General features: G+C 29.5%; 1 protein-coding gene and 1 long non-coding RNA gene across 2 annotated transcripts in view; one reads left to right on the forward strand and one right to left on the reverse strand.

Moving 5' to 3' along the window:
- The window catches only part of LOC140975059 (pumilio homolog 12-like), a 54,830-nt gene extending 37,491 nt beyond the window's left edge, over positions 1-17,339 (forward strand). The window contains exon 5 of the mRNA XM_073438553.1: positions 16,740-17,339. Coding sequence (XP_073294654.1) covers positions 16,740-16,772 — 33 coding nt within the window. The 3' untranslated portion in view covers positions 16,773-17,339. The remainder of the gene's footprint in view (positions 1-16,739) is intronic.
- A 454-nt stretch (positions 17,340-17,793) lies between these two features.
- On the reverse strand, positions 17,794-19,104 carry LOC140975187 (uncharacterized). The gene is made up of 3 exons (XR_012174917.1): positions 18,890-19,104; positions 18,720-18,762; positions 17,794-18,102 (listed from the first exon to the last, which is right to left on the reverse strand). It is a non-coding gene; the product is annotated as an uncharacterized lncRNA (long non-coding RNA).
- Positions 19,105-21,700: the final 2,596 nt, after the last annotated feature.

Genomic DNA, 21,700 nt, shown 5'->3' on the forward strand with positions numbered 1-21,700 from the left:
CTGAAAAGTGTTTAATTGCCTAGCTTGACCAAGAGGTAACCCCCAATTGGCCGCTGGGATAATTTTCTTTATTATCATTTTAGAAAATGCAAAATCGCGATTGCGATCCATATGTTGTATTTCAACTGATCCAGTTTCTACTAAAATGGTTTCAAAATAGTCACGAGGTTTTCTCCCTAATAAGGGTTGTAAATCTTTGATTAAATAGCTTTGAGCTATATGAATTGGTGATAAACTTTTTAGGTCTTTATCAACAGGACAACAATTAAGACATCCTGAAATTAAGTAGGGATATTTTAATTCCTCTTTGGAGCCTTTTAAGGCAAATATGGCATTATTATAATAATGTATGTCATATGCAGTTGGATCATCTGTGAATTCTTTAATAGGATCGAATTTCTCTTCATCAGTAGTAGCCATATTAGGCTGAGGAACAGTTGCACCTCTTTTAAAAGGTGGTTTACTCATCGGCTTTTTTCCGGTTGCTGCTCTCTTTAGAACCGTTTTCCAAGGTTGATCCCTGCAAAAATTCTCTGGTTAGAAAATCTGGTAAAGAATTAGATTTTCCAGAGATATGTTCAATATCAAAATCAAAACATGTTAATATAGCTTGCCATCTAGCAAAAATTTGTTTAGATGCTATTACTTTAACATCTTTTAAAAGAATATCTTTTGCAGATTTGCAATCAACTCTTAATAGAAATTTCTTATTTAAAAGATCACTTTCAAATTTTGTAATACATTTAACAATTGAAAGAATTTCTTTCTTTATTGTTGAATAATTTTTTCTGAGTATTATTCCAAGTTCCAGAAGTGTATCTAACAAGAATTTCTTTAGATGTATTATCTATTTTTTGTTTAAGTATTCCTCCATATCCTATATCGGAGGCGTCTGTTTCAACTATTTTAAAAGCTTCAGGATTAGAAATAGATAAACAAGGGAGTTCTTTAACTCTTTCTTTTATTTTTTGAATTGCTAAAGTATGACTATCAGTCCATGGTTGAGGATTTTTCTTCAACCTTTGAAATAATAATTTACAATCTTGAGCGAGATTTTTATAAAAATCTCCTATATAATTAAGACAACCAAGAAATCTTTGTAATTGATTTATATCAGTGATTTTATCAGGGAATTTATCAGCAAAGACTATTGCTCTTTCTATAGGAATCATTATTCCATTTTCAATGTAATGTCCTAAGAATTTTATCTTAGTTTGAAAAAGTTTTACTTTTTTCTGATTTACTGCTAAACCAGCTCTTTTATTGCTTGAATAAATATATTAAGATGTTTAAAATGCTGATCAATATTGTCAGAATATATAAGGACGTCATCTATGTATACTAAGATATAATCTATATATGAATTATAAATTTCATTCATTATATTTTGAAATTCCATTGGCGCATTTTTTAAACCAAATGGCATTACATTCTATTCATAATGTCCAAATGGTACAGTAAAAGCTGTTTTATATTTATCTTATTCTTTTAGAAGAAATTGATAAAATCCTGATTTTAAATCAAAAGAAGAGAATATTTTTCCTNAGATATAATCTATATATGAATTATAAATTTCATTCATTATATTTTGAAATTCCATTGGCGCATTTTTTAAACCAAATGGCATTACATTCCATTCATAATGTCCAAATGGTACAGTAAAAGCTGTTTTATATTTATCTTATTCTTTTAGAAGAATTTGATAAAATCCTGATTTTAAATCAAAAGAAGAGAATATTTTTCCTTTAAATAATCTATTTAGTAGATCTCTCTTATTTGGTAATGGATGCTTTATCCATTTTAATATTTTATTAAGCGGTTTATAATTAATAACAAGTCTTGGAGCTCCTCTTTCAATTTCAGCTGCATTTTCTACATAAAATGCTGGACAACTCCAAGGACTATTACTTGGTCTAATCAATTCTTTTTTAAGAAGACTATCTATTTCTTCTTTAAAATATTTTAAAAGTCTAGGCCCCATAGCAATAGGTCTAGCTTTAGTAGGAATTTTATTCTCATTGAAATCATCTGTATAAGGGAGATTAACCTGANATTTTATTAAGCGGTTTATAATTAATAACAAGTCTTGGAGCTCCTCTTTCAATTTCAGCTGCATTTTCTACATAAAATGCTGGACAACTCCAAGGACTATTACTTGGTCTAATCAATTCTTTTTTAAGAAGACTATCTATTTCTTCTTTACAATATTTTAAAAGTCTAGGCCCCATAGCAATAGGTCTAGCTTTAGTAGGAATTTTATTCTCATTGAAATCATCTGTATAAGAGAGATTAACCTGATGTTTTTTCCTATTCCAAAAAGCATTAGGAACATCAGCACATATCTCTTTAGATATGGTTTCAGAAATAACTTTTATTTTCTCTTGAATTTTTTCAGAATTTATTTTTTCTTTAATATTTTTAAAAAGAATTTCTTCTTTCAATGAAGTAACAAAATTTTCTTTATTATTTACTATTTTTTGTAAAATATTAATAGATTTTGAAACAGGTATAGTGGTGAATGGAAAAAATAAATTATTTCCTTTAATATTGGTATATAAACCTTTTTCATTAATTTTATTAATAAGAAACAANCACATATCTCTTTAGATATGGTTTCAGAAATAACTTTTATTTTCTCTTGAATTTTTTCAGAATTTATTTTTTCTTTAATATTTTTAAAAAGAATTTCTTCTTTCAATGAAGTAACAAAATTTTCTTTATTATTTACTATTTTTTGTAAAATATTAATAGATTTTGAAACAGGTATAGTGGTGAATGGAAAAAATAAATTATTTTCTTTAATATTGGTATATAAACCTTTTTCATTAATTTTATTAATAAGAAACAAAATTTGAAAAAATGGAGTTCCTAAAATCACAGGAGTAGATATGTTTTTAATGAGAATAAAAGACGTATTTAAACAAACTCCAGAATTACATATTGCCACATCAGAAAATTTGTAATTCACTATGAGAGGTTGCTTATTAGCAGCTGTTATAAATTGAGTAGTTTTTTATAATATTTAGAAGGAACAATTCCTTCACTGATGCAATTTATATCAGCACCTATATCTAGTAATGCTTCAATAGTAATTTTAATTTTTATTATTAATAATTAATGTTACTTTTGAGTACCATTTTTGAGAAATAATTTGATCAATTTTATTGACCCATACCATTTGATTTATTTCATGATCGTTTTCATCTTTAGGTAAAATTTCTTCTTCTTCTTCAGAAGTNCGCTATGAGAGGTTGCTTATTAGCAGCTGATATAAATTGAGTAGTTTTTTATAATATTTAAAAGGAACAATTCCTTCACTGATGCAATTTACTTCAGCACATGTATCTAGTAATGCTTCAATAGTAATTTTAAATTTTTTTATTAATAATTAATGTTACTTTTGAGTACCATTTTTGAGAAATAATTTGATCAATTTTATTGACCCATACCATTTGATTTATTTCATGATCGTTTTCATCTTTAGGTAAAATTTCTTCTTCTTCTTCAGAAGTAGAATCTTTTTCCCAAGTGTGATTATTAATACTAAGAGTATTTACTTTTTCTTTTAAATATTTTATTTCAAATTTTATCTGATCTATTTCTCCTTTTAATTCAGAAATAGTAGGCTCTCTTTCTTTTTGTTTAGCCTTTTCTAATATTTTATTGTAAGAATATAATTCATGTTCTTGTACCGTATTTTGTACAAGTTTAGTAGGCTTATGATTTGCCATATTTAAATAATGTTCTATAGCTTTTCTTTTTTTCTATAGGATCAGTTATTTGATCTATAAGATCTAAAATGAAAGTTTCTTCATTTGATATAACATTTACTGCAAATCCCATAAAATTTATGAGACAAGTATCACAATCACAATCTGGATCACATATTTTATTTTCTGATATTTCAGAATCATTATCTGAACTACTATTAGAATATTCTGATAGTTTATCAATAATATTAATATAAAAATCTTTTTGTTTTGAATCTTCTTCTTTATTAAGAAGAATGTTTATCAATGATTCTTTTAATTCATTATTTATATTAAGATTATTAATCTTTTTCTTGACATAACATTTATTAGCTTTATGTCCTATTTTTCCACATTTCCAGCATACTGGAACTTTAGTAGAATCATTTTTTATAGGTTTTTTAAACCTTTTCTTAGAATATTTCTTCGGATTTTCTTTATCTTTTATGTAATGTTTCCTCTTTTTAAAAGGAAATCTTTTTCTTTTCTTATCCTTTTTAGGATATTGTATTGGCTGAAAACCAATTTGTTCACAAAAGTCTCCAATTATATTTCGATTTTCTATTTTTTGCATATCAAGTTGTCTCTTTAACTTGATGTCACTGCAAAGAGTAATTCCTTCTGCAGTTATTTCTGCAGATAAATCACCATAGGTGAGTAAACTCCAATCTATAGAGTTTGTTGAAGATTTTGATTTTAACCTATTTTTGACTCTTTCAGCAAAGAGAACTGGAAGTCCAGAAATAAATTTTTCTTTCCAAAAATTTGCATTGCAATCATTTCTGGTTAAAACTTTGGTCATAAAAACATCTTTATACCATCTGAATTCAGTTAGTGTTGGACACCTTAAATTCATTAATTGCTCTTGAGATCTATCTAATTGAAGTTCATTAGCTTCAATAAAATTAGATAGAATTGTATAAATAAGTGTATTAACAGCATCAAATTCTTCTCTTCCATTAGGATCAATTATAGAAGAATTAAGAATTTGATTCTTTGCTTCTTTAGAAAGATAAAAATCCCACGAACCTTGAAGTTGGCCAGTGAAACCAGTAATAATGGCTTGAGCAATTTGCCTATCATTATTACCTTTTATCTTTACGGCAGAAGAGTATATTAACATTTGTTTAATAACAGTTTTAATCTGATATTCAGATTTTCCATCTATATTCCATTCAGTAATGGCTTCTCTGTTAAACTGAACATTATCTTTTTTCTCTTCAATTTGAAGATCAACAGGTGTAGCCTTTTTATAAAAAGGTTTTACTATTGATACTTTATGCATTTTATTAATCTGCATTTCATCTTCAGAGGAACTAGAAGAACTTTCAATTTGTTCAGTTTTGGTAATTACCGACACAGAACTTTTTTCTTTGATATTAATTTTTTGTAATCGATCTATTAGACCTTCCATAAAATCATCATCTTTTTTAGAACTTAAAAGAAAATTTTCTTTTTTAAGATTAGGAGAAGGTTTTTTCATCAAAGTTTTTGAATTTTCTCCACTAGGAATTCCTTGTTTAGATTTCGATAAAATTTCTTCAATTCGGGTGGTCTGATTTCTTAAAGAATGTAAAGTAAGATTGGTAAAATTATTCTGTTGAATTATGTGGTCAAAATTACTCTGCCCTAATTCAGATTTTATAGGAGCAGCATAAATTTCTTTATTACCTTTTTTAATTTGTAAAGTAGTGAATGGAGGATGAATTTCAAAAGATTCTTCTCCAGTTTCATGAACATATAATCTATATGTTGATTCAAGAGTGTTTATAAAAGACTCATCTGTAAATTTTGGAAATATTTTATTTCTTGCTGGAAAATATAAATTTTCTAGCCATTTGAAAAAATCTAAATTTGATTTAGTTTCTTCAATCCAATTTAAATATCTTGAAGAATATAAATTTTGTTGTTTTGAATTTAAACAACTTAAAAACCATTTTTTCTTATTTAGATTTTTAATTTTTTCTAAACTTTTCTGAATAAAGTCATTATTATTAATAACCATAACATTATATCCCATATCAGAAAAAGTAGGAGAGTCAGATTTTCTATTATTAACAGAATAACTTCTTTGAAATCGAGAAGTACTGGATTCAGGAATATCAACTTTGTATTCAGGATGAGAAACATTATCATTTGTCTTTTGAAGACCAGATATACTAATTTTCTCAAAATCAGATATAGAAGAAGTAGAATTTCTACTTTCTTCAGGAAGTTTAATTCTTAGATGTCTTTTAGATGAAAATTTTATTTCAACATCTCCATCAACATATTGAACTATACTTTCTAGTTTTCTAGATTCTTCTTTTATAGAAGGAGCTATATTCTCCATTTTCCATATTTCTGGTAGAGTGACCTGATTCCAATTAATTGTTCTAGGGATCATAATATTGCTTTTAGTAATATCAGTTATAAAAAGAGTAGTTTCTCCTCTTTTTGAACTAATTTGATTATTATTAATTCTAAAATTAGATATTGTTGAATTCATTACTTTATAACAAATTCTATATAATAGAACAACATTTTCTGTACCATCTATCATATCAAACCCTTCAGTCTTTATATTTAAAGTGAGGGCTTTCACGATATTTGGATCAGAAAGAGAAATTGGGAAATTAGGGAAACAACTAAAATGTATTGGTCCTTCGCATAATGAGGACTCTACAATTCCTAATAAGGAATCTTCGAATTTATTATGTCTTTGATCTCGTACTAGAATTAAGGCTGAAGTATTTAAGCCTAATCTGGTAAGAGGTTTTAAACCTACTTGTATCATTCCCAGATGCATAAATTTGTAAGATTGCTTGTGAATATTTAAAAGATTTTGAGATAATAGACTGAATGAATCGTATCCTCCTTTTAGAGGAATTGCTTCTTCAATAGTTTTAATTATATAATCGGATTTAAAATTAAATCCATTAGATCTATAGATCTTCGTATTAGAAGATGCTGGTATTTTCCAGTTTTGAATATTTTTTTCGAAATTTTCGGAAATAATTAATTCTTTGTTCTTAGTATTACTACTTGAAGTTTTATTCTTAGTAAAATATCTTATTATTTTATCCATTAAGATTTTAGTAGATACTGTCAAAGATTTATTCTTACCTTGCTCTTAGGCCTTACAGGCTTTACGGAACCTGATTTAAGGATTTCTCACAGGTATAACTACTAATTATCATACAGAATAAAAGAATAAAGATCTTAAAAATAAGAATAAAATCTTTATAGAAGAATTTCTTCAATTACAATGGCTCTGATACCACTATGATGGCCTTACAAACAGATAACCTTAATAAAGGTTTAAGTTTTACTAAATCTTCAAATCTTCGGCTTTAAGCTGCTAGGTGTGAGCTCTGTTTTTCGTAAGCCTTTAAGGTAATCTTGGATCTTTCCTGATGAAAATAAGTAAACCACTGTTTATAAACAGGATTAACTTCTAGATCTTTTAATTGATTTTCAAGAATCTCAATTTGAGATTTTATTAATTTAATTTTTCTTTGATGGCCTTACAAACAGATAACCTTAATAAAGGTTTAAGTTTTACTAAATCTTCAAATCTTCGGCTTTAAGCTGCTAGCTGTGAGCTCTGTTTTTCGTAAGCCTTTAAGGTAATCTTGGATCTTTCCAGATGAAAATAAGTAAACCACTGTTTATAAACAGGATTAACTTCTAGATCTTTTAATTGATTTTCAAGAATCTCAATTTGAGATTTTATTAATTTAATTTTTCTTTGATGGCCTTACAAACAGATAACCTTAATAAAGGTTTAAGTTTTACTAAATCTTCAAATCTTCGGCTTTAAGCTGCTAGCTGTGAGCTCTGTTTTTCGTAAGCCTTTAAGGTAATCTTGGATCTTTCCAGATGAAGATAAGTAAACCACTGTTTATAAACATGATTAACTTCTGGATTTTTTAATTGATTCTCAAGAATCTCAATTTGAGATTTTATTAATTTAATTTTTCTTTGATGGCCTTACAAACAGATAACCTTAATAAAGGTTTAAGTTTTACTAAATCCTCAAATCTTCGGCTTTAAGCTGCTAGCTGTGAGCTCTGTTTTTCGTAAGCCTTTAAGGTAATCTTGGATCTTTCCAGATGAGAATAAGTAAACCACTGTTTATAAACAAGATTAACTTCTGGATCTTTTAATTGATTCTCAAGAATCTCAATTTGAGATTTTATTAATTTAATTTTTCTTTTTAATTTTATAAGATAATTTGTAGATGGCATAATATAATCGAAGGGAGGATCATAAATATAATTGTAAGACTTATACTTACATATTGAAATTCTGGAATTCTGGAATCTAAAGATGAAAGTAGAACTTTGAAGAGATTGCTCGCAAACTTCTTTTATTTAGAGAGAAACTAAGGTTTTTTCGGTGTGTGGTTCACAGAGGGCAACCACTCCTCTTATAGATACAAAAAGCAAACAGTACACCCACTAAAACTTCAAACAGTACACCCACTATAACTTAAACCAATACAAACATAACACGTACACCCTAAAAGATAAGGGTAACATTTACAAAAGATTATTAATCTAAAATGGCATCCAGCTAATCAGCAGTGTGCATCCAGCTCATTCACTACTGTCTTATGCATTAAGTAATGCAAAAAGATCTTCCCCATCATAAGGGTCTTGTGCGTCTTGATCATCCTCATTAGTTTCTGTCATAGGAGTATCATCTTCCATTTTTTCTTTTCCTGTTGAGAAAGTAGATGCTTGTGTAGATAAATTTGATTTTTCTCCAAATACTTCTGAAAACATAGAAGTAATGGTATCCTTGTCCAGATGTTGGAAAAGTTCTTTAAGTAATGTGGTATGAATAGGGGTGTCATGATTCATTTTTCTCATAGCTTCTCTGGCCGGTCCAAGAGCTATTACCCCTTGCCTATCATAGACTTTTTCTTCTCCAAAAAAGTCTTCTTTACCCCACCATTTTAATAAAATTTTCTAATTAGAATAGTAGAGGCAAAATTGATATCAAACTTCTCTTTAGTCATATCTTGAAGACCATATTCCCATCTTATAATCCAGGGAACATTATAATTTATTGCGAACTGGATCATGGCAGTCATTCCATCAAAATGTGGATTAGCTTGTTGGAACTTAATCCATATGTTTTTAACATTTTTAGGAAGAATAGAGGGCATTACCCCCCATGAGAAAAAGAAAGTTTTGAACCATGTAGGTATGAATTGATGAATATCATCTAATTGGAATTTTATCCACCAAGAATGTTTACGTTGAGAATTCTCATAAATAAGAGTTGTATCTCATGCCATGATATAATCATGATAATTAGACATATTTGGCATTGCTTGAAAAGTGTTTAATTGCCTAGCTTGACCAAGAGGTAACCCCCAATTGGCCGTTGGAATAATTTTCTTTATTATCATTTTAGAAAATGCAAAATTGCGATTGCGATCCATATGTTGTATTTCAACTGATCCAGTTTCTACTAAAATGGTTTCAAAATAGTCACGAGTTTTTCTCCCTAATAAGGGTTGTAAATCTTTGATTAAATAGCTTTGAGCTATATGAATTGGTGATAAACCTTTTAGGTCTTTATCAACAGGACAACAATTAAGACATCCTGAAATTAAGTAGGGATATTTTAATTCCTCTTTGGAGCCTTTTAAGGCAAATATGGCATTATTATAATAATGTATGTCATATGCAGTTGGATCATCTGTGAATTCTTTAATAGGATCGAATTTCTCTTCATCAATAGTAGCCATATTAGGCTGAGGAACAGTTGCACCTCTTTTAAAAGGTGGTTTATTCATCGGCTTTTTTCCGGTTGCTGGTCTCTTTAGAACCGTTTGCCAAGGTTGATCCCTGCAAAAATTCTCTGGTTAGAAAATCTGGTAAAGAATTAGATTTTCCAGAGATATGTTCAATATCAAAATCAAAACATGCTAATATAGCTTGCCATCTAGCAAAAATTTGTTTAGATGCTATTACTTTAACATCTTTTAAAAGAATATCTTTTGTAGATTTGCAATCAACTCTTAATAGAAATTTCTTATTTAAAAGATCACTTTCAAATTTTATAATACATTTAACAATTGAAAGAATTTCTTTCTTTATTGTTGAATAATTTTTCTGAGTATTATTCCAAGTTCCAGAAGTGTATCTAACAAGAATTTCTTTAGATGTATTATCTATTTTTTGTTTAAGTATTCCTCCATATCCTATATCGGAGGCGTCTGTTTCAACTATTTTAAAAGCTTCAGGATTAGCAATAGATAAACAAGGGAGTTCTTTAACTCTTTCTTTTATTTTTTGAATTGCTAAAGTATGACTATCAGTCCATGGTTGAGGATTTTTCTTCAACCTTTGAAATAATAATTTACAATCTTGAGCGAGATTTTTATAAAAATCTCCTATATAATTAAGACTTCCAAGAAATCTTTGTAATTGATTTATATCAGTGATTTTATCAGGGAATTTATCAGCAAAGACTATTGCTCTTTCTATAGGAATCATTATTCCATTTTCAATGTAATGTCCTAAGAATTTTATCTTAGTTTGAAAAAGTTTTACTTTTTTCTGATTTACTGCTAAACCAGCTCTTTTAGTAGCTTGAATAAATATATTAAGATGTTTAAAATGCTGATCAATATTGTCAGAATATATAAGGACGTCATCTATGTATACTAAGATATAATCTATATATGAATTATAAATTTCATTCATTATATTTTGAAATTCCATTGGCGCATTTTTTAAACCAAATGGCATTACATTCCATTCATAATGTCCAAATGGTACAGTAAAAGCTGTTTTATATTTATCTTATTCTTTTAGAAGAATTTGATAAAATCCTGATTTTAAATCAAAAGAAGAGAATATTTTTCCTTTAAATAATCTATTTAGTAGATCTCTCTTATTTGGTAATGGATGCTTTATCCATTTTAATATTTTATTAAGCGGTTTATAATTAATAACAAGTCTTGGAGCTCCTCTTTCAATTTCAGCTGCATTTTCTACATAAAATGCTGGACAACTCCAAGGACTATTACTTGGTCTAATCAATTCTTTTTTAAGAAGACTATCTATTTCTTCTTTACAATATTTTAAAAGTCTAGGCCCCATAGCAATAGGTCTAGCTTTAGTAGGAATTTTATTCTCATTGAAATCATCTGTATAAGAGAGATTAACCTGATGTTTTTTCCTATTCCAAAAAGCATTAGGAACATCAGCACATATCTCTTTAGATATGGTTTCAGAAATAACTTTTATTTTCTCTTGAATTTTTTCAGAATTTATTTTTTCTTTAATATTTTTAAAAAGAATTTCTTCTTTCAATGAAGTAACAAAATTTTCTTTATTATTTACTATTTTTTGTAAAATATTAATAGATTTTGAAACAGGTATAGTGGTGAATGGAAAAAATAAATTATTTTCTTTAATATTGGTATATAAACCTTTTTCATTAATTTTATTAATAAGAAACAAAATTTGAAAAAATGGAGTTCCTAAAATCACAGGAGTAGATATGTTTTTAATGAGAATAAAAGACGTATTTAAACAAACTCCAGAATTACATATTGCCACATCAGACAATTTGTAATTCGCTATGAGAGGTTGCTTATTAGCAGCTGATATAAATTGAGTAGTTTTTTATAATATTTAAAAGGAACAATTCCTTCACTGATGCAATTTACTTCAGCACATGTATCTAGTAATGCTTCAATAGTAATTTTAAATTTTTTTATTAATAATTAATGTTACTTTTGAGTACCATTTTTGAGAAATAATTTGATCAATTTTATTGACCCATACCATTTGATTTATTTCATGATCGTTTTCATCTTTAGGTAAAATTTCTTCTTCTTCTTCAGAAGTAGAATCTTTTTCCCAAGTGTGATTATTAATACTAAGAGTATTTACTTTTTCTTTTAAATATTTTATTTCAAATTTTATCTGATCTATTTCTCCTTTTAATTCAGAAATAGTAGGCTCTCTTTCTTTTTGTTTAGCCTTTTCTAATATTTTATTGTAAGAATATAATTCATGTTCTTGTACCGTATTTTGTACAAGTTTAGTAGGCTTATGATTTGCCATATTTAAATAATGTTCTATAGCTTTTCTTTTTTTCTATAGGATCAGTTATTTGATCTATAAGATCTAAAATGAAAGTTTCTTCATTTGATATAACATTTACTGCAAATCCCATAAAATTTATGAGACAAGTATCACAATCACAATCTGGATCACATATTTTATTTTCTGATATTTCAGAATCATTATCTGAACTACTATTAGAATATTCTGATAGTTTATCAATAATATTAATATAAAAATCTTTTTGTTTTGAATCTTCTTCTTTATTAAGAAGAATGTTTATCAATGATTCTTTTAATTCATTATTTATATTAAGATTATTAATCTTTTTCTTGACATAACATTTATTAGCTTTATGTCCTATTTTTCCACATTTCCAGCATACTGGAACTTTAGTAGAATCATTTTTTATAGGTTTTTTAAACCTTTTCTTAGAATATTTCTTCGGATTTTCTTTATCTTTTATGTAATGTTTCCTCTTTTTAAAAGGAAATCTTTTTCTTTTCTTATCCTTTTTAGGATATTGTATTGGCTGAAAACCAATTTGTTCACAAAAGTCTCCAATTATATTTCGATTTTCTATTTTTTGCATATCAAGTTGTCTCTTTAACTTGATGTCACTGCAAAGAGTAATTCCTTCTGCAGTTATTTCTGCAGATAAATCACCATAGGTGAGTAAACTCCAATCTATAGAGTTTGTTGAAGATTTTGATTTTAACCTATTTTTGACTCTTTCAGCAAAGAGAACTGGAAGTCCAGAAATAAATTTTTCTTTCCAAAAATTTGCATTGCAATCATTTCTGGTTAAAACTTTGGTCATAAAAACATCTTTATACCATCTGAATTCAGTTAGTGTTGGACACCTTAAATTCATTAATTGCTCTTGAGATCTATCTAATTGAAGTTCATTAGCTTCAATAAAATTAGATAGAATTGTATAAATAAGTGTATTAACAGCATCAAATTCTTCTCTTCCATTAGGATCAATTATAGAAGAATTAAGAATTTGATTCTTTGCTTCTTTAGAAAGATAAAAATCCCACGAACCTTGAAGTTGGCCAGTGAAACCAGTAATAATGGCTTGAGCAATTTGCCTATCATTATTACCTTTTATCTTTACGGCAGAAGAGTATATTAACATTTGTTTAATAACAGTTTTAATCTGATATTCAGATTTTCCATCTATATTCCATTCAGTAATGGCTTCTCTGTTAAACTGAACATTATCTTTTTTCTCTTCAATTTGAAGATCAACAGGTGTAGCCTTTTTATAAAAAGGTTTTACTATTGATACTTTATGCATTTTATTAATCTGCATTTCATCTTCAGAGGAACTAGAAGAACTTTCAATTTGTTCAGTTTTGGTAATTACCGACACAGAACTTTTTTCTTTGATATTAATTTTTTGTAATCGATCTATTAGACCTTCCATAAAATCATCATCTTTTTTAGAACTTAAAAGAAAATTTTCTTTTTTAAGATTAGGAGAAGGTTTTTTCATCAAAGTTTTTGAATTTTCTCCACTAGGAATTCCTTGTTTAGATTTCGATAAAATTTCTTCAATTCGGGTGGTCTGATTTCTTAAAGAATGTAAAGTAAGATTGGTAAAATTATTCTGTTGAATTATGTGGTCAAAATTACTCTGCCCTAATTCAGATTTTATAGGAGCAGCATAAATTTCTTTATTACCTTTTTTAATTTGTAAAGTAGTGAATGGAGGATGAATTTCAAAAGATTCTTCTCCAGTTTCATGAACATATAATCTATATGTTGATTCAAGAGTGTTTATAAAAGACTCATCTGTAAATTTTGGAAATATTTTACTTCTTGCTGGAAAATATAAATTTTCTAGCCATTTGAAAAAATTTAAATTTGATTTAGTTTCTTCAATCCAATTTAAATATCTTGAAGAATATAGATTTTGTTGTTTTGAATTTAAACAACTTAAAAACCATTTTTTCTTATTTAGATTTTTAATTTTTTCTAAACTTTTCTGAATAAAGTCATTATTATTAATAACCATAACATTATATCCCATATCAGAAAAAGTAGGAGAGTCAGATTTTCTATTATTAACAGAATAACTTCTTTGAAATCGAGAAGTACTGGATTCAGGAATATCAACTTTGTATTCAGGATGAGAAACATTATCATTTGTCTTTTGAAGACCAGATATACTAATTTTCTCAAAATCAGATATAGAAGAAGTAGAATTTCTACTTTCTTCAGGAAGTTTAATTCTTAGATGTCTTTTAGATGAAAATTTTATTTCAACATCTCCATCAACATATTGAACTATACTTTCTAGTTTTCTAGATTCTTCTTTTATAGAAGGAGCTATATTCTCCATTTTCCAGATTTATGGTAGAGTGACCTGATTCCAATTAATTGTTCTAGGGATCATAATATTGCTTTTAGTAATATCAGTTATAAAAAGAGTAGTTTCTCCTCTTTTTGAACTAATTTGATTAGTATTAATTCTAAAATTAGATATTGTTGAATTCATTACTTTATAACAAATTCTATATAATAGAACAACATTTTCTGTACCATCTATCATATCAAACCCTTCAGTCTTTATATTTAAAGTGATGGCTTTCATGATATTTGGATCAGAAAGAGAAATTGGGAAATTAGGGNGGATTTTCTATTATTAACAGAATAACTTCTTTGAAATCGAGAAGTACTGGATTCAGGAATATCAACTTTATATTCAGGATGAGAAACATTATCATTTGTCTTTTGAAGACCAGATATACTAATTTTCTCAAAATCAGATATAGAAGAAGTAAAATTTCTACTTTCTTCAGGAAGTTTAATTCTTAGATGTCTTTGAGATGAAAATTTTATTTCAACATCTCCATCAACATATTGAACTATACTTTCTAGTTTTCTAGATTCTTCTTTTATAGAAGGAGCTATATTCTCCATTTTCCATATTTCTGGTAGAGTGACCTGATTCCAATTAATTGTTCTAGGGATCATAATATTGCTTTTAGTAATATCAGTTATAAAAAGAGTAGTTTCTCCTCTTTTTGAACTAATTTGATTATTATTAATTCTAAAATTAGATATTGTTGAATTCATTACTTTATAACAAATTCTATATAATAGAACAACATTTTATGTACCATCTATCATATCAAACCCTTCAGTCTTTATATTTAAAGTGAGGGCTTTCATGATATTTGGATCAGAAAGAGAAATTGGGAAATTAGGGAAACAACTAAAATGTATTGGTCCTTCGCATAATGAGGACTCTACAATTCCTAATAAGGAATCTTCGAATTTATTATGTCTTTGATCTCGTACTAGAATTAAGGCTGAAGTATTTAAGCCTAATCTGGTAAGAGGTTTTAAACCTACTTGTATCATTCCCAGATGCATAAATTTGTAAGATTGCTTGTGAATATTTAAAAGATTTTGAGATAATAGACTGAATGAATCGTATCCTCCTTTTAGAGGAATTGCTTCTTCAATAGTTTTAATTATATAATCGGANAGAAATTAGGAAAACAACTAAAATGTATTGGTCCTTCGCATAATGAGGACTCTACAATTCCTAATAAGGAATCTTCGAATTTATTATGTCTTTGATCTCGTACTAGAATTAAGGCTGAAGTATTTAAGCCTAATCTGGTAAGAGGTTTTAAACCTACTTGTATCATTCCCAGATGCATAAATTTGTAAGATTGCTTGTGAATATTTACAAGATTTTGAGATAATAGACTGAATGAATCGTATCCTCCTTTTAGAGGAATTGCTTCTTCAATAGTTTTAATTATATAATCGGATTTAAAATTAAATCCATTAGATCTATAGATCTTCGTATTAGAAGATGCTGGTATTTTCCAGATTTGAATATTTTTTTCGAAATTTTCGGAAATAATTAATTCTTTATTCTTAGTATTACTACTTGAAGTTTTATTCTTAGTAAAAGATCTTATTATTTTATCCATTAAGATTTTAGTAGATATTGTCAAAGATTTATTCCTACCTTGCTCTTAGGCCTTACAGGCTTTACGGAACCTGACTTAAGGATTTCTCCCGGGTATAACTACTAATTATCTTACAGGATAAAAGAATAAAGATCTTAAATATAAGAATAATATCTTTATAGAATGCATCGTCCAACCTAAGACATGCCTCATCGAATGGGGTGTCAAAAATAATACAAAGGACGTGAGTAACTAACGTCCAACACATAAAGTATGAGTATACAAACCAATGCGTGCATGCAAATGATGTGACTGGGAATACTGGGCAAATCAATCTTGCTCAGACTAGGCGCCATGAGTGAGTAGTACCATATGGGATCATATCCACTGGGTAGCTCACACACTCGACTAGATTACCGTAGCATTGGTCCAATTCATCACGGTGGCTCATGGTGTCAACTCAGATATCGAAAAGTATAGGGCTGAGCGATCCTACTGGAATGATCTCGAAATAGATACATGCTCAATAAAATATATGCATATGTTGCATATGAATAAAGCAGAAAAACATGTATATCATGGAACATAATGAAACATATAAGCATGCATATTTGCTAGATATCTCAGTCAGTACTTACGTATTTCTACTAGACATGTCGAGTAAGCAGGGTCTATATTCCAACCCTACAGATCAAGTGAATACCATATCATATAAATTTTTTAACTAAGCTAATGACTACTCCCAATAGCTACTAAGAGTCCAAGGCTATACACGTGTCCGTCGTCAGCCCTTTGATGTCAAAGGTCCCAAAACTCAAGCACAACTTTTCTATGACCTTGGAAACGCTTACCTACTACCTGACCCTGGATAATATGTGATGAGTGTCAAATATACATTTTTTATTACATCGTTTTGAGATCGTTTTTTCATGATATTACGGTATTGAGTTCTCATTCTTCGTTCATTTTTGATGTAGTATATGCGCAAGGGCAGTCATCATAATTGTTGATTTATAGGTTAAAAATTTGCATAAAGCTTAGTTCAAGTGGTTGATAAAAGGTCTAGGCAACAAAGATCGTGCCCCAGCACGAATTTGTGAAGAAACCGAATAATGGAGGAAGAAAATCTCGCGCTAGGGAGTGCAATTTTGGCAAGCCCCAGTGCAAGTATAAGGAAACGTTAGTGCAGAGTCAGACTCAGTAGGACGGGCAAAGACCTCCACCCTAGCGCGAGCTCGAGAAATTTTCACCTTGACATAGAAGACGTAGCTACCCAGCATGCGAAAAGCCCACCATAGCACGACGCGATAAGGAAATAATATTATGCGCAGATTTGGTGGGCCGAAGAAGAGTAGAATGGATAGAATTTTGGATATTATAAGAGGAAAGAAAAAACCTGAGAGAAAGACGATGGGAGAGCTACCACTTGGGGACAAAGAAGACCGAAGAACTTCAAGAGAGGCAAGACCTGAATAACTCAAAAAATAACAAGAACCACAAACACTAGTGCCTCTTTTATCCATATTCTCTTTTCTATCTATTGAGATTTAGAGGATCGTACTCCAAGACAATTATGTTTTGATTTTTTTTTTAAATTGAATTTTGTATTTAAGCAATTCTTGATTATGTTATTGTGTTTATTGCATCTTTGAAGCTTGATTAACTTCGAAGTCATTTGATATGTTAGAATTGAGACCGAGATGAGATTTTATAACAATAGAGTAACATAATCCATAGATCTAAAACTTGCAGACATATGGGGTTGCGTACATATTGATAGTCATAGTCCAATAAGTCGAAAGATAGAGGATTCCACGGTTAGTTAATTCTCAATCCGTCACCAATATGAGCTCGAACCCTCCTTCGTAACTTTTCCATGCCTCATTTCAGAGCAAATTGCAATTGTTAAATAAAATAAGAAAACTTGGTTATTGCATTTCTTTAATTATATAAATGTAGCTCGAGAAAGCATATTGATAGATTAGAGAATTGTACCACCTCTCACTCATTTAAATATATAAATGTGGAAGCTTTACATTAATTGGAGAAAAGTATACATTTATAAAAAATTTGGTAGAACTTCCTTAAAAATAGAACACGCCATAAATATCTCACATACTCACAAACACTTTTAAACTATCTTTCCAAAGCCAAAAAACCAAAATAAAATTTTTTCCAACCACCAAACATAGCCATTTCCAAAATACAACAAAAAGTTTTTCTTTGTCCAACTATAACAAAATATCAAACCATCAAAACCATTTCATTCTTTTCTTCTCCATATCTTGGCATATGTGTTCCTCTTGCTGTGACAATTCAGACATACCTAATCTTTCTTACCTGCATCATATGAACATAACTGGAATGAGTTTATGAAACTCAGCAAGTAGAACCGTTAATAAAAAAAATACATATACAGTTCTTTTTAAAACGTAGCCTTAACATCATTTCATAAACATCATCGTAACATCATTTAATATCATCCGTCAAGAATCATATAATATCAATACATAAGGACGGTATTCATTTTCATTGATCAACTGAAGCATTGATAGTTCTTTGAGATAGTTCATTCATTCATTAAACCTTTTCGTATAAACGAATCTGTGAGAGGGAGATGTATCTCTTGTATAAACGAATATGTGAGAGAATACATGTTTCATCATTAATTGGCCAATAACATTGTGGATTTAGAATTACCAGAGGCAATACCGCTACTATCACTTTCAATCCATTCATTTAATCACATTAAACTTCATTGAAACATTTCATCGAACACTTTGAAAGTGTCTTTCATTGTTTAGCTCCTTCATACAAAAATGAATATATTTGAATTAAAATACATACATATCTACATATATAGCATTTGTACAACAATTGAAAGGAGCTAAAACCATTAAAACACAACAACATATGCATAAGATCATGTGAGCAGCAAGGAATCGATTTCTACTTACAACCACTAGAAGAAATGATAATCTTACTCATTTGATAATGATCCTACAACATAAATCCAAATAATCATCCATTAATCCATAATATTGAACTTAATAACCAATCCCCAGCTTCACCTTCAATGATATCCCAATGAAATGAAGAATAACTTACTCACTTATAATCCATTTACTTGAAAGATTAAGTTTCCAATTCCAATGGAGAGGATAATTGCTTGAATTAATGAGAATATAAGAAGAAGAATGAAGAACCCTAAGTTTCCCCAAATCGATAGCAATATAGAAGAAGAGAAGGGAAATGAGATAAAATTAATCCAACCTCCCATCTTATGCCTTAAAACTCAAAACACGATTTTCGTTGAACACGGCGCTGGGACAGTCGAGTTTTACCCCCTAGCGCGGACCTTACTGCCTGGAAGCCAAAAATACAAAACCGTGTGCTCAGGGGCGGTCGAATTTTACCTCCCTAGAGCGGCCAACGGCAATCGGGCGGTCAGATATTACCGCCCGAGCGCGGCCTCTTCTACCAAAATCCCACCAAAACCAATAAGAGGCGCTGGGGTGGTCGTCTTTTATCTCCCTAGCGCCGGCTCCTCGGCCAACCTGCACACAATTTCAACATAAATCGCTTCCGAAACGCCTCTTCCTATCGTAATTTGAGAACATGGAAAACATGAAAGTTGTAGCTCTATGTCTTATCTAGCATCTCAATTGACCTCATCTCGTTTTAATCAAAATACAATTTACCATGATAAAAACAGTAACCACTACCACAATTTCATTCCATTTTAAACAACAATAATTACCATTCACCTTGTACCTACAACACTTCATGAATTCACGTTAAAATCATCAAATCCATAACTATACATATCTCATCATAATGATCAACATAAACTTCTATCACATTTCAATTTCTTGAACCAAACATCACCATTAATTCAAATATCCCATAACAAACATCAAATAAAAGTCATAAAAGAAACACTGAGGATTCGTAATCATAAATGTAAGGACCGTGTATCGTATTATCGTAAATTTTATGTTGATTATCAATAATTCATAAAATTATCATGTGATTAAGTATATAAAGTATATAATTGACAATGAAAGTGAGAAAATAGGTGGTGATAATGAAATATTGTATTAGAAATTGAATTGTGTTTGAAAAGTATGTTGAACCGCAATAGAAAAGTGACACATGTTACGGGTTTTAGCATAATTAACTGAGTATTAGTCCAAATGTCATGAGACCACTTTCATTGGAAAGATAATACATAGTACTAAAACTTTTATGTTTTGAGTTTTGTTCAAATCCATTTGAAAATATGGGTAAAATCATCCCGAAGTGTATCGTGTGCATTGCAGTTCCTGCATTGACACATTTTGGGAGAATGAACATAACTCTCGCACCCGATATCTAAATTGAGTGCGGTTAGTGGCAAATGAAAGATAGGACATAGAGCTACAACTTTCATGTTGACCACCTTTGCAAATTCGGAACCTAAAATAGTGTTTTTGACAGAATAGGACGTGCACCTACGCAGGCCCGCACGCGTGGATAGAACAAGGCGTACACATGCACGAGTTCCGGTGCACATGCGCGCACCACCCTGTTGCACACGATTTAAGAATGATAAGGATGAGTTTTTGTACAAATTTCTTCATTTACTTTGCTGAAGCTTCGAGATAAAAGAAAGAAAACCAAATTCTATCGTTCGAATATACTCGAAACATTGTTCAAACTCGAAATAAATTATATATTCAGAATCCTCGCGTATAGAGCTTCCTTTTGAGGTAAGTTTCTTCTAGTTCAGCAGCTCTAATTATTGAAATGCTGGAATAGCATGTATTTGAAGTCAAGATTCATATATGTGGTAGAATATCCGACAAGAAACTAAGTTTTGAAGTCGGAATTGAATTATGTTATGATTTTGATTTGATATGAATTTTCAAAGTTTCAAAAGATATTTGAAACTTATATTGTTGATTTTGAATGATGTTATTGATTGAAATGAGTATGTTATTAACGTAGATAGATTATTATACTGATATCTTCAAGCTACATCAACTGGAAACGAAAAATTGAGGTATGTTGCGATCGAGTAACATACAACAGATATCTGTATCATATAATATATGTTTGATTGATTTGATTGAGAATACATGTCTATATGCCTTATTTGTTGAGTTGATGTGGCATACATGATATACACGTTGAGCTATGATCCTTTGATACCTATTATTATTGGATTTGATTCTGGGGTTTGTGAACACGATGCTATGTCTGGCATTATATGTCCCTTAAATCATTGTCATTAGTGGCCCCGATGATTGATTGAGATTTGTGATTTGATAGTGCTTTGTCGACGCTATCATACGAGTATCCCTGATTGAGGCCGGTGTTCCAGCTCGAGCACTGATTTGATAGCGATTCGTTTGAATCTGAAATGTACTCATTGGATGAGCATTTGACCTGATACCTCCACGACATATATGCATTGCATATCGTATATAATTGTTTAGATACTTGTTGTATATATTGTGGTTGTTTCAGACTGAGCTTTGCTTACCCCATAAGGGGCTGTTGTTGTCTTTGTAGCTGTTGTTGTCTTTGTATGTGGACAGTGACAGGTACTCCAGGATANGTTTTGATCATGTGTGAGCATATTTTATGAGATGAGATGAAATACTATTTTTAGTTTTCAAATAAGTTATTTTGGGCTCATTGTAAATAAAATTTTAACTCGTTTTCCGCTGTAATTAATTAACCCTAATCAAATTGCATTGTAATAACGATTAGGATTTAAGGGTCCCACAATAAACATAATATAATACCATAAATAATGGTCATACGAATGTCTGAACATTACAATTCTTCCATTCTTAGGCAATTTCGTCCCCGAAATTGCCATTACCTCGCAAATAAATCATGATATCATTGCTTCATTTCCTCCTCCGGTTCCCATGTTGCTTCTTCTTCC

This window comes from Primulina huaijiensis, chromosome 4 (assembly GCF_012295235.1).
Source record: "Primulina huaijiensis isolate GDHJ02 chromosome 4, ASM1229523v2, whole genome shotgun sequence".
In the NCBI taxonomy this organism is placed as follows: Eukaryota; Viridiplantae; Streptophyta; class Magnoliopsida; order Lamiales; family Gesneriaceae; genus Primulina; species Primulina huaijiensis.